At 52.0% G+C, this 13,470-nt stretch overlaps 2 protein-coding genes across 4 annotated transcripts; one reads left to right on the top strand and one right to left on the bottom strand.

Annotated features, from left to right (window-relative positions):
* Positions 1-104: 104 nt before the first annotated feature.
* fcsk (fucose kinase) lies at positions 105-9,640 on the top strand. 3 transcript variants are annotated; one of them, XM_086149029.1, is made up of 23 exons: positions 105-421; positions 1,952-2,103; positions 2,191-2,241; positions 2,328-2,453; positions 2,541-2,613; positions 2,899-2,996; positions 3,133-3,213; positions 3,422-3,541; positions 3,603-3,774; positions 3,858-3,964; positions 4,027-4,128; positions 4,201-4,374; positions 5,608-5,681; positions 5,811-6,166; positions 6,428-6,662; positions 6,729-6,895; positions 6,992-7,219; positions 7,702-7,845; positions 7,964-8,083; positions 8,170-8,357; positions 8,438-8,537; positions 8,608-8,831; positions 9,068-9,640. In XM_086149029.1, exons 1-23 carry the CDS (start codon positions 349-351, stop codon positions 9,137-9,139), a joined length of 3,237 nt encoding a protein of 1,078 aa, XP_086005155.1. In that variant the 5' UTR covers positions 105-348; the 3' UTR covers positions 9,140-9,640. The 3 variants fall into 3 exon arrangements, with proteins under 3 accessions (XP_086005155.1, XP_086005154.1, XP_086005156.1); XM_086149028.1 differs by having other exon boundaries at positions 6,419-6,662; XM_086149030.1 differs by lacking the exons at positions 105-421; positions 1,952-2,103; positions 2,191-2,241; positions 2,328-2,453; positions 2,541-2,613 and adding an exon at positions 2,727-2,828 and having other exon boundaries at positions 6,419-6,662.
* Positions 9,641-9,730: 90 nt separating this feature from the next.
* Positions 9,731-12,177, bottom strand: commd9 (COMM domain containing 9). The gene is made up of 6 exons (XM_086149031.1): positions 12,107-12,177; positions 11,374-11,490; positions 11,113-11,252; positions 10,934-10,968; positions 10,707-10,810; positions 9,731-10,112 (listed from the first exon to the last, which is right to left on the bottom strand). Exons 1-6 carry the CDS (start codon positions 12,158-12,160, stop codon positions 9,975-9,977), a joined length of 588 nt encoding a protein of 195 aa, XP_086005157.1. The 5' UTR covers positions 12,161-12,177; the 3' UTR covers positions 9,731-9,974.
* Between the last annotated feature and the right edge of the window lie 1,293 nt (positions 12,178-13,470).

The raw sequence follows: 13,470 nt of genomic DNA, 5'->3' as shown, positions 1-13,470 counted from the left end.
CATGAATCTGACTGTATCCACTAACCCCGCCCCTCCGAGCCGTAAGCACGTCAAAAACAAGCGCCGCCTCCCGGTTGAACTACGGAAGCCCGAGGGGTCAAAAAGTCGAATCTTCAGCACGAACGAACGCTCGAAAAAAAAACAAGCAGGAAAGTAAAATTAGTCTGTAAGAGTTTACTTCCAAATGTGTCTTCAGTTGTGATTTGCCACAGAGCGGGTCGGACCGCGAAGGGGAACCGTGGCCGTGACCGTGCAGCGGGCTGCAGCCCAGCAGTCAGCGGCCAGGAGTCACCGCGGGGCTAACGTGTTAGCCGAGCTGCTAGCCACGATCCCCGGCGGGATTGGAAAATGGGCGAGTTCGGCTGGACGGTGGTCGTCCTCACCTGCCAGCACACCGACAGCGTTTACGCCTTCCAGAGAGGTGAGCACAGCCGCCGCCCCCCGCACACACGCCTGCAGAGCAGCCGCACGGTGCATCACTGCTTCACGGCTGCACAAAGCGCCCCCTAGTGGCGACAGCTTGAAGTGCACGCAGGAACAGAATGCTGAAAATATAATCAAAAAAAAAAATTAAGAAAGGCTGAAATGTGCAAGACTTATGTCTGAATGTGGATTTTAAAAACTTGAAAAGTCGCTGAGAAATAGTCACCCTTTGTTGTAAGGGTGAGGAGGTGGCGATAGTGGACCTTGGGGTCCACATGGACAATAAACTGGACTGGAGACACAACACACATGCTCTCTACAGGAAGGGTCCCTGCAGGATTTTTTCCTCCTGAGAAGACTGAGGTCGTTTAGCGTTTGTAGCTCCTCGAGACCTTCTACCAGTCTGTGGTAGAAGGTCTTCTTATGTCCCTTCACTGGCTCCCGGTAGCCGCCGGGTCCTCATCTACTGAGTGGTGAACGGGACGGCCCCATCTTATCTCCAGGATATGGTCCAGCCAAACGTCCCTACCCGTCCCCTCTGATCTGCGACCTCTGGGCGAACGTCCACCCCATCACTCAGAGCCTCTGGCCGCTGATCCAACCGGTCTCGGCTCTTCTCTGTCTCGGCTCCTCAGTGGTGGAACAAACTCCCGGAAAAGGTCAGAACGGCGAGGTCACTGCCCATCTTCCGCCGTGAGCTGAAAATGTACCTCTTCACCAAGCACTACCCTGCTAATCACGCTTAGCCCGAACCCCCCACCCACCCAAAAAAAAAAAGAAGAAATGAATGTATGTATTTATATGGTTTTGAGAAGGCTATTTGGTAGAGTGGTCACTTCTGAATAACGACTACTGGTACTTTGGATCTTCGGTTCTTGAATTGCAATTTTTGTAAGTCGCTTTGGATAAAAGCGTCTGCTAAATGACTGTAATGTAATGTAATGTAATGTAATGTAATGGTAGCTGGCGCACTCCTCTTGGCTACGGTGTACGGGTGGGGCAAAGCCAGGACCGTAGAGGTCTACAAGCTGTCTAAACCTGGACCACCTTGGATGGGCGGCGGTGGGGAGGGTGAAGGACAAACAGGGAGGTATCGTCTACAATCCTTCCCGCCTCCTGCGGCCTGAGCCGTGGCTGATGTGCGGCTCATTCAGCTGACGGCTCATCCCACCGCTCCTTTGTGGCCACGGCCTACAGACTGGAGAACAGCAGTCTGGACGGCACACAACTCTGACCGGCCGGAGGAGCGTCTGTGCTGCCACGACCTCAACACCTCACCCTTTCACACGTGTCATGTCCTAACTCAGTTGTCTTATTTTTATCCTTGTTGGTGTCACTCCACTCGCATTCTGTTTATTTCCTCATTGGTACTATCACTCTGTTTCTGTTTTGGTTGTTTATTTTTCACCCTTGCTGTTTTTTTCCCCCTCTTACTCTTAAGAAAAAAAATCGTAACAATGTCAGGAAAACTGTTTCTCACTGTTTATAAGTTTGTGTGTGTGTGTGTGTGTGTGTGTGTGCGCCTCAGAGCTGGAGTTGCGGCAGCAGCGGGGTTCTCTTTCTTCAGATGCTCTGGTTCTGACGGTCCAGGACCGGCAGGAGCCCCTGGGCAGCGGGGGGGCCACGCTGAACGCTCTGCTGGTGGCGGCCGAACACCTGAGCAGCCGAGCCGGACACACGGTGGGCGGCCGTGGATCGGAGACACTCCGACCGACACTCCGACTCTCACTGCGACTCGCGCTGATTTCCCGGCGTGTGTCTCCTCAGGTGGTGACGGCCGACGTCCTGGACGAAGCTCACATCCTCATCCTCCACACTGTGAGTCCGCGGCCAAGCGGCTTCTCCCGGGTCTCGGGTTCCGCCTTCCGTGTTCTGGTGCGACCGGTCGATGTTCTTCTCCGCAGGGAAGAGATTTCCCCTGGAGCTCCTGCAGCCGGGCGTTCTGCTGGCTGCCGCGGGAGGAGCGCGGCCGCCGGGTGGAGGCTCCGGTCTGCTGCCTGGACCTGCTGCTGGACCGCCTCACCCAGCAGGTCCGCTGGTCCGGGTCTACCGGCACCACCCTGGAGGGAAGCCGGGAAGATCGGACCGACTGACCGCCGTCTTTGTTTCTCCTTCAGATTTGTCCGGGTTCTCCTCCCGGCGTCTGGGTCTGCAGCACCGACATGATCCTCACGGTTCCCCAGAACTTGGGTCAGTAAGCCTGACGTGCTCACACAGTACTCCTAACTGGACGAGTACATGCAGTTGCAGTACTCTGACCGCAGTACTGTGTACTGTGGTAGTACTCCAACCTCACCGTCACTGTTTAGTTCTCCCACCTGAACCTGATCCATGGCTGCAGCCACATAGCTAACCTGATGAGACCCTGCAGTTGTAGAGCTCTAACTGGACCAGAACCTCCGTCTGTAGGTTCTACTTATTTTCTTCAGATAAAAGTTGTCTGCTGCAGATGTTCTGAGTATCTCCTGGTTCCAGCCCTGACCTGGGAGGGTTTCTCCGGCGTTCGTGTTCTGGCGTTGCCGGGTGACGCCGCCTACGCTGCCCATCATGGCATCTACCTGTGTGACCAGCAGGTACACACACACACACTCACTCCCGCACACACACTCCCACGCTCCACACCATGTGTTTCCCTCCTGAACCAGGACTGCTGCGTCCGTCCAGCAGCCAGGTTCTCAGAGGCGGAGCTGAGATGTCTTTGTCTTCCAGGGTCAGGTGAAGGACATCATCTACCGGGGGACCAAGGAGCAGATCCAGTCAGCACTGATGCCTGATGGGAAGGTTCCTCTGGTGCGGCACCGACCTCTTTGCCTCACGACTTGAGATTTTTTGAAGCCTGACAGTATGACAGTACCTGGAGAACCTCTGGGATCTTCTCTCTGTGATCCAAACGCTTTTGAATTCCATTTTTATCTGATAGATGAAAGTAAAATCATTTCAAGGTCGATTTGTGTGTGTGTGTGTGTATGTGTGTGTGTGTGTGTGTGTTGCTGCTCAGGTGTCGGGTCCGGTCTTCTTCAGCAGGCTAGTAGCAGAGAAGCTCCTCCAGGCTCATGTCACCCCCCCGCTGGACGGCTGCACCTACCTGGGCCTGGACTCCGGAGCTCCACCCCTCCAGGTATGTGTTTCTTATTTTTATTTTATCTATAATGTATCTATAACAAATATCCCCCCCCCAGATCTCCCTGTTCCTGGACGTCCTGAAGTGTCTCTGCTCGGATCAGATCCTGGACGTCTTCGTGAGCGAGGAAAGGCCCGGGTGCAGTTCTGCCTCCGGCCAGCAGGGGGCGCTGGTGCGCAGCGGCAGGGCGGCGCTGTGGAGGCTCCTGCGGGGGACGGCCCTCAGTCTGGGTGGGTGTTTCCTCACGGGGTTTAAACGATCCGGAAGCTCACCTGATATGAAACGTGTCCGCCGTGTTCCCGCCTCTGGACAGCTTACGTCCCCGGTGGTCGCTATGACTACCTGACGCTGTCCGGGAAGCGACACGTGACCCGGCTCACCTGTGATTGGACGACGGAGAACACCCTCTCGCACGTTCAGGTGGGTCCGACCGAGTAGACCGATTGTATCGACGTTCTCACAGCTTCCTGTTTTTCATGCAGGTGGATGGCGGCGTGCGCGGCGGCGCCCGGGTCATCAACAGCGTCCTGGAGGGTGATGTCGGCGTGGCGACGGGCAGCGTGGTGCAACACTGCCACCTGCAGGTGGGGAGCAATTTTAACATTCCTCCAATAAACACCAGGATCCTGTTGCTCAGGGCGTCTCACCTCCACCAGGGTCCGCTGAGGGTCCCATCCGGGTGTCTGCTGTCCGGCCTGCCGGCGTCCACGTCGCCGTGCCTCCGCCAGCTGCCGCTCGCCGACGACCTCATCATTCAGGCTCACCGAATCGAGGTGGGGGAGCTGAAGGTGGAGGTGTTCACAGCGATGGGAGCTCTGGACGACTTGGAGGTACGGAGGGCTGCGGTGTTAATTCTTGGGGAAGCGCCTGAACTGAGGCTATCAGCACAGCGTCAATATATGGGGGGCTGATGTGATAAAAGAAACACAGGAGTTGCCTAAAGCCTACTGGGGGCCCATACAGAACTCCATAGGAAAAAACAGCGTTTTTACATCACTTGTTAGTAGCACGCAAAAGGGAACCATCATTGAAATTAATCTCTAAGGGAGAAAGTTTAAATCTGATGATAATTTGTAAGCAAACGTGGACTGACGCAGAGCTGCAGAGTAGCTGAATGATCGTCGAAACCTCCAGAATAATTCAGGTATGCGGGTAAAACTCGGGTGAAAGAAATCTTTGAACTTTTCATTGGAGTTTGGCGGCCAGCAAACTGGCCCTCTGCTGTCATGTGATGTCACAGTGGCGCCAAGACTCCACAGCGACGTGGCGGATGCCAGGTTATAAAAGGGACTGCGGTAAGGACCGAAGCGCTGAGCGGTAAACCTGGATCCATCTCACGGTCTATTGCGCGATCCCTGGCTCACCTGCGCCGCGACAGTCCTGATCGCCGTCGTGCGTTTCCTGTTGGTGACCTACTTCCTGTTGGCGGGACCCGCCGCTTTTAAGATGCACAGAATAATGTCATCTTCCTTTCTGGAACATTCGCTGGCCATGGCTCTCGGTATCCTGCTCGGCCTCCTGCTGGCCTCCACCTGCTCGCCTTCCTTTGGGCCGAGCGGCGCGCCGTCATACATGGCGTCGCAGAACGCCTCTTCCTTTTGCAGGGTGGAGGGTCATGTGACACTATAGGCTCCGCCCCCTGGGTTCCAACCAGCATCTCGGAGTAGATTCATTCATCCATTCATCCAAAAAGGCCAGGTTTAACCAGGGCGGTCGCCTGTCAATCATATCGAGACATCCAACCACAGGCTTCTGAAGCAAACACTGGATACATGAAAAACAATAAAATACAACATTTAAAAAATTGTAACCAAAAATGGTTTTGTGCTTTCAATGTCCATTTCTTTCCCCTCTGGACTCCACAAGGGGTGGCTTTGAGTAGTGAGCTCTGCTTGCAATTCCACTCCGGTCCACCGGGGGCAGCAGAGAGCTCTGCAGTCACAGATGGTAAAAGAAGCTCCTCAGAGAGCCATGAACCGGTGCAGCGCCCCCTAGTGGACCGGGGTGGTACTGCAACCCGGCATCAACCCCGGGCTGGCTTTGACACCCGATCTGCTCCTCAGGTCTCCTCTGACCACGATGGTGCCTCCTTCCTCAACCAGCCCTGGAGCGTCTTCTACAGCAGAGCTGGAGTACAGTAGGACCTTAACCTTTGACTTTCCTTGAAATGACAAGTCAATCATAAATACCCTGATTAGTGGACATTTTTAATTAACTTTATGAAGAAGACTTTGTGAAGGTTGGACCTCCGGGTGTTTCATCTCAGGCCTGAAGAGCTGTGGGTTGGAGGAGGTCGCCGCTGCCTGCTGGAGGCCCGCCTCTTCCCTGTCCTCCACCCGCGGGGCGGGGAAGTGAGCCTGGAGGAGGGCGTGGCTTGGCTGCTTGGCGGCGGCGGCGACCCGCGGCGCTGGAGGGAGGCGTGGAGGCTCTCCATGAAGGATGTGCTGTCACTCACACACCAGGAGGCGGAGCTCCAGTGGAGGGAGGAGCTCCAGTTCCTGGCGGCCAGGAGGAGAGTCACCGACGCCCTGTGCAGCCGCTCCAACGCCAGCCTGCTGCCCTGCTTCAGGGCCACGGTGCTGGGCGGCCAGCAGGGGGCGCTGCTGGACACACTGGATGCCAGTGAGTCGTGGTGATACCACTTCCTGTTTACACTAGACTCATCAGCAGATCTAAAATCTATCCGTCGGTCTATATTTGAGTGAAGATAAGTAGTAAATCCAAATAGAGTGCCACCTAGTGGACGGGAGGACCCTTTAAAGACCTGGGAGAACAATAAACTGACATGTTGATGAAGTCCTTACAGAGGCAAACAGGAAGTGAGACGCGCAGCGTGTAAACAAACCAAAAAATGTTCTCTGGATAACATTGCAGTCGCAGCAGGTAGTGGGACGGACAAGGGGGCGGAGCCTGGCGTGGGTGCTGACCTGGGGCTGGCGGCTCGCTGCCTCTCCTGCGTCGCCGACGTGTTGGTGCTCATGGCGGCAGGAGGAGGTGGTCTGCGGAGCGGGCCGGCCGCCAACCGGGCCTGGGGCGCCGCCTACGCCCTGCTGGAGAACGGCGATCTGGGAGGCGGAGTGAAGGCGCTGGCTGCGGAGAGAGCTCATTGGCTGAGCAGGTGAGGCCCCTCCTCCGGGTTCTTCCTTGGTTCTTCAGAGAGACGTGCCGTCATTGTTCCCCTCAGGCCGGACCTGCTGGTGCGAGCTGCTCGCCACTACGAAGGCGCCGGACAGGTCCTGCTCCGCCAGGCGGTGATGTCGTCACAGCGGTTCATCTCCATTGGCCGGGGTGAGGCCCCGCCCCTTGGGGAGTGGCAGGAAGTAGAGTGTCCGGCGAGGCTGGACCTGGCAGGTCAGGTGAACTCACCTTGAAGCTCTTCATCCATACAAGATATGGGATTTTCAAATTAAAATCGTGGCTCGGTGTGTGTGTGTGTGTGTGTTGCAGGTGGCTGGAGCGACACGCCTCCCATCGCCTTCGAACACGGCGGCGCCGTCACCAACCTGGCGGTGAAGGTTGACGGCAAGCGTCCAATCGGGGCGCGGGCCCGTCTCATCAGGGAGCCCCGCCTCCTGCTGGTCAGCCTGGCAGGCGGGCAGGACAGCAGCGTTTCCATGGAGACGGTGTGTGAACACCTGGATGACCTGAAGGACTACTGCCAGCCGCACGCCCCTGGTATGAGTTGGAGTGTGTACATGTGTGTGTGCGCACCAACAACCTTTCTATGCATTTGTATGTGTGTGTGTATGTATGTATCTGCACCAACAACCTTTCCATGCTTATACATGTGTATTTGTGTGTGTGTTTGCGCAACAACCTTTACATGCATGTGTGTGTGTATGTGTGTATGTGTGTATGTGTGTATATGTGTGTGCGCACCAACAACCTTTCTATGCATGTGTATGTGTGTGTGTATGTATGTATCTGCACCAACAACCTTTCCATGCTTATACATGTGTATTTGTGTGTGTGTCTGTGTGTGTGTTTGTGTGTGTGTGTCCACCATCAACCTTTCCACACATGTGTGTGTGTGTGTCTGTATCAACAATATTTCCATACGTGTGTGTGTTTGTTTCCACATACAAACATACAACCTTTTCATGTGTGTGTGTGTGTGTGTGTGTGTGTGTGTGTGTGTGTGTGTGTGTGTGTTGCAGGGGCTCTCCTGAAGGCGGTGTGTGTGTGCAGCGGCCTGGTGTCCGTCCCCTCGCAGGATCCTCTTGGGCATCAGCTGATGCAGCGGTGGGGGGGAGGGGTGGAGGTCCACAGCTGGTCGGCGTTGCCCACCGGGTCGGGTCTGGGTAAGACCACTTTATCAATTTATTGATCGATTTCCAATCAATGCTTGATCTCCACACTGGAATCTTCTGCTCAGGGACTGGTACTGTATACCGTGTGTGTGTGTGTGTGTGTTTGCAGGAACCAGCAGCATCCTGGCCGGGGCGCTGTTAGCCGCCGTCTACAGATGCACAGGTCGGACGTACGACACGGACTCTCTGATCCACGGCGTCCTGCACCTGGAGCAGGTTCTCACCACGGGTGAGTCTGGACATCCACAACCTTCTCCTCCTTTCCTGTCTCCTCCTGCTCCTCCTCAACTCCTTCTTCTTCTCCTCCCCCTGCAGGCGGGGGCTGGCAGGATCAGGTGGGCGGCCTGGTGGGCGGAGTCAAGGTGGGTCGCTCTGGGGCGCGGCTTCCTCTGCGGGTGGAAGTGGAGCTTCTCAGCCCTCCAGAAGACTTCCTGGTGTCTCTGCAGCAGCGTCTGCTGCTGGTCTACACCGGGAAGACCCGCCTCGCTCGGAACCTGCTGCAGGTCAGCGCGCGTGGTTGTGTGTGTGTGTGTGTGCGTGAGTGAGAGACTGGTGGTGAGCATTAAAAACAGGATCTGCTCAGGACGTGGTGAGGAGCTGGTACAGCCGCCTGCCCTCCATGGTCCAGAACACCCGGCAGCTGGTGTCCAACGCCGAGGACTGCGCCAGGGCCTGTTCCGATGGTAAGGTTGTTACCATAGCAACCACACCGCCCATCACAATCTCCACAATCCCATGATGCTTTGCGTGCAGGCTCCCTGCGGGCCCTGGGCCGCTGCCTGGACGCCTCCTGGCAGCAGAAGAAGCTCATGGCTCCAGGGTGTGAGCCGGCATCCGTCCGGCTGATGATGGAGGCCCTCAGGCCGCTGGTTCTGGGCCAGAGCCTGGCCGGCGCCGGGGGCGGGGGGTTCCTCTACCTGCTGACCCGGGAGCCCCAACAACAGCACGCCGTCCTCCAGGTCCTGAACGACACGCCGGTAAACACACACACACACACACACACACACACGCACAGCAGGGCCGCTTGCTGCAAAGGAACCTAGAATAGCTACTACCTTCCAGATAGGTTTCATCTTTTACTTTTAGATCATTTTAATAAATTCTCACAAACAGTGAGCTCATTTCTCAGGATGGTGGCATAAACTTTTTGCCTGAGATGCTCTGTTACCATGGCGATCATTAACCGGTTGCTCTCCCACTGTGTTTTTGTCAGGGTCTGGGAAACTTCAGCGTTCACTCGGTGGAGCTGGACATGGATGGGATCACGGTGCTGCCGCGGCCCTGAGCACCACACACACACACACACACGCACGCGCAAATGCACCTCACTGTTCTGAGCAAGGTTTGATAAACCAGTAATTGGTGAAATTTTGGACAGTATGGAGAACCTGGAGACAACCCCAGCAGGCTTCAGGAGAACCCTGCCGGACCAGAACTTGAAACCCTCTGATGTGGCAGTGATGGACTTCACCACAATGCCTTCCTGGATTACACAGTGTATCTCCATAACTTGAAATCGCATCACTTTGCCAATCAATCAATCAATAACCTGTTGATCAGGCTATTTTTTTCTACCAAACACTTCAGTACTGTTCATTTAGAGAAACGGTTCTGTTGAATTATTGTCTGAATGTTGCAGATTCCCTGGATATTAAAGTGTTTATCAGATTAGTGTGTGTGTGTATGTGTGTGAGGCCTGCGGTGTGTTCAAGCTCTGAGGCCAATCGTTTTTTTGGATGAAGAAGTGGTCAGATTTGTTCACCGTTGGTTTCGACAGCAGAACAGATCTCGAAGGACGAACGTGGTGTACAGGGAACGCGGGACACAAAAGCGTCGGCCTCTTCCTGACCAGTAACTGACATTTTTATACATTCTGGATGTTTCAGGTGATTTATTATATTTACACTGGCCTGCTGCGTTCGGGTATTTTTCCTGAAGGTCACGAGTTCATGTTCCTTTGACGCCACAGACAGAAACAGATGCTATGCTTCGAAAACGTCCTCCTTGAACCCGAAGGTCTAATATTCTCCAGCTTGGACCAGAGAAGGTTCTGGACCCCGTGGAATGTTTCCTTCTCGCCGCCGTTCTCCTTGTGTGACGTCATCGTCGGGGCCGGCCAATCACTTCCCCGCCACCACAGACAGCTGGTCCCGGATGCGTCCCAGTCCGTCCAGGATGGTGTCCAGAGACTCGCGGCTCAGCTCCACCGTCGCCGTGGAAACGCCGTCCCCACCCGCCACCAGACAGGGATCCTCGGTCTGCGGGGGGTGAGATGTTTGCATCCTTTCTGCATTTGTTTGTATTTTCATCTTCACTTAAATTCCACAGCACTATGCTGTTGCTTTCTTAATTCTTAGGAAAGAATTTGGGAAAAATCATCTGATGAGCAAATATTTGCTGAAAAATATCATCATTATTATTAATTTTATTGTTCTTGTTTGGGTTCATAAAAGATAGAAAACAGATTTATAATACTTTGAAGAACTTTAATTTTATTTAAGGTAGTGGGCGAGGAGGTTTCAAGATTCGAAGTGTTTATTGTCAAATGTACAAAGTGGAAATGTACAATGAAGTTCAATGAAATTCTTTCTTGAATGTCCACAGCATTTGGATTTGTACTGTCAATAAATAGGTATTGTAAACATTATTATAAATATGATTGGTGATGGCAGTGCAAGTAAAACATTGAGTGCAGGTTGGTGTGCAACTCACCAAGTACAAGTGCAACGGTGAGTTCACCTCAGACTACTCACCTCAGATTCAGTGTTTAAATGATCAAAATATTTATATTTGAGGTGCCGGAGGAGGTCCGGGGTCTGACGTGACCTCTGACCTCTGACAGCTGCACCCACCTTGAAGTGAAGCAGGCAGGTGGGGACGCACATCCGGCCCACGGAGTCTGAGCCCGTTACCATGTCAACCCTCCAGTCCATCTCCTTCAGGCGGGGGAGGGAGACTGAGTGCACACGCACACGCACACACACACACAGACACACACACACACACACACATGAGCATCAGATAACTGCAGGTGTGGATGTTGGATTTGTAGCAGCTGGAAATGCAGAGCCGGACTCACTCTGATCACTGAAGGCGTCCGTTTTCCACGTCTCACTGAAACACAACACAAAGGTGAGTCACATGACAGAAGCCCAGAGGATGTCAGTCACTCTTTTCACTTAAATGATGTTGTTTCCAGTTTGTGTACGTTTCTTAGTGACTTCCAGCAAATGTTAACCCAAGTCTAATTCTTGTGACCTGTTCTCCAGCAGGATCTTGGTGAGCAGGTTCTTCAGGCTGGAGTGAAACGACTCGGGGAACAGAGAGAGGATCTGGTCAGGAGACGTCAGGCTGTGGAAGACTACATGGTGAGAGAGAGTGTGGAGGGCCTGGACCAGCTGAGGGCACACACACACACACACACACACACACACACACACACACACACACACACACACACACGTTCTTTTACATTCACATCAGGATGACAGCCATATGGATCTGTGATGGAAGCGTTACCTGAGCAGCCTGAGCTGGTGTGATGCCGAGGGTCGTTGCCGTGGTTTCTGTCAGCTGGTGACTCGGAGCCCTGTGACTCTGAACACACACATCCCTCACAGCCTCCTTGGATGGAGCCTATACACACACACACACGCACGCACGCACACAGTTATGCCTGCTTTCTGAAGTTTGGTGGATGTTTTAATGTGGCACAAACCGATAAATGTTCAGGGGTTAATTTTGTCATTTTTCTGTAATATGATCCTGAGTAACTGTTATGGAATACTTGGGATTTTTATCTAATATTCCAAATACTTTGATCATGCTAGTTGTATATGGTTTCATTAATATGAAATATATACCTACAGATCGCAATATTTTATGGTAAATCTATTTGAATTGAAACCTGTAAACATTTACAGATTATTGTATAGTATTTATTTCACTTTTTTAACACGAGTAGTATTATATACAGTGACCTAATTCATCTGGGTACTACGATCATCACTGCACAAAGCAAATATACTTCTAAACACACAAATTTAACTTTAACACACTTTATTTTAACGGTTTTCACTGGAATCAGGAGCATCCTGACACTCATGCTAATGGTTAGCAAGCTAATACACACAAAGGCGAATGGTGGAAAGAAGAAAAACTATAACAGCGGTTTGGAATTTTTTTAGCGGAGGGTTTTCAAAATTACAGAAAATGATGTCGAGACAGTAAAAATAAACCGTAAAAACTAAACCTTGAGAAGAAGCTGCAAGTGGTCGAATTGTTCAGGTGACACCGCAGCGGCCATGTTGGAATGTGACGCTCGGTCACATGACTGAGGGCTCAGGTCGTAGTTCGCGGCGGCATATTAGCGCCATCTTGTGGCCATTGAAGGTATTGCACCAGCACGATGCTATTCGATTTTCTGCACACAAATCTCCAAGGGAGTATTTCAAAAATCTCAAAAAAATCATGAGCTTAAATTTCACTCATAATGAGAGTCTGAGATCAGTTCATATGTGTTCAGATTAACTTTTTGAATTAAAGTTATTCTGATTCTGATACGCTGCAGGGAACAGCAATCGATAAAAAAAATCAGTTCAAGTCAGCTTTGTCAATTCCTTTCACATGCACTGGACATACAAAGGAGTTGAAATTATGTTACGCACTACGTAGACAGAGACAGGACATACATTGTAATGCAATACAGAACAATATAGATCACATATAGATAAGTCAGGACAACATACAGTAATGAGACATATTGTGTTTTGACAAGTGTAGCAATTACAACACTAAACAATCTTTATGCCTAGTTACTACTGCAACCAGAAATAAGTTAAGTCTAAAACTAAACAGAGAAATGCCGGTGTGCAGTACAGTACAGTCCTGTCAAGTAACCCAAGAGGAAGTACTGGTGTGCAACACAGTACAGTCAAGTCAAGAGAGATCAGGCATTATCAGCAGCAACAAAGGTGTAGATAGTGTATTGCAGGGCCCAAGGTAGTTCCTTATGGAGTTTGTAGTGCAAGTTAAAGGGTGCAAAAAGTCATGGTGCAATGGACAGAGTGTGCGGGGGGTGGCTGGGGGTCAAATATCTGTTTATCACAAGTTTCCTTTGTTTCACAGAATCCAACCTTTAGCTGCGAAAGGTTCAATTCAAATTCTAACTCAGGTGAGTCCCCAGAAGTTGTACCTTTTGTTCCCCCTCACAACAGCCATATTAACACAACAACTCCAATAAACTTCTTTTTTGATCCCTCATGGGGAAATTTGTTTCCTACAATGAACCCCTCATGGATGAACCATGAGCAGTAGGGTGTCGTCCATCAGTGCCAGGGGAGCAGTTAGGGGTTCAGTGTCTGTCTCAACAACACTTGGACACTCTAGGAGCAGGGAATTCAACCAGGAATGTTCGGTTCTTAAGACGATCGCTCGACCGCCCCCCAAAACAACTCTGTTAATAACATCATGGATGTACCGTCATTTGTATACAGACGTGCAGTTTATCTATGGATGTGTGGATCCTCGGATGCTTATGCTACCCCATGTATACTTCAATTGTAACTTGGGGACAAAAAAAGAGATTCTGATTCTGATCAACAAAGACCAATCTCC

This window comes from Fistularia commersonii, chromosome 7, assembly GCF_037954325.1.
Source record: "Fistularia commersonii isolate RoL2024-O1a breed Wild chromosome 7, RoL_Fcom_v1.0, whole genome shotgun sequence".
Lineage (NCBI taxonomy): Eukaryota > Metazoa > Chordata > Actinopteri > Syngnathiformes > Fistulariidae > Fistularia > Fistularia commersonii.
This window is presented reverse-complemented; position numbering and strand designations above follow the sequence as displayed.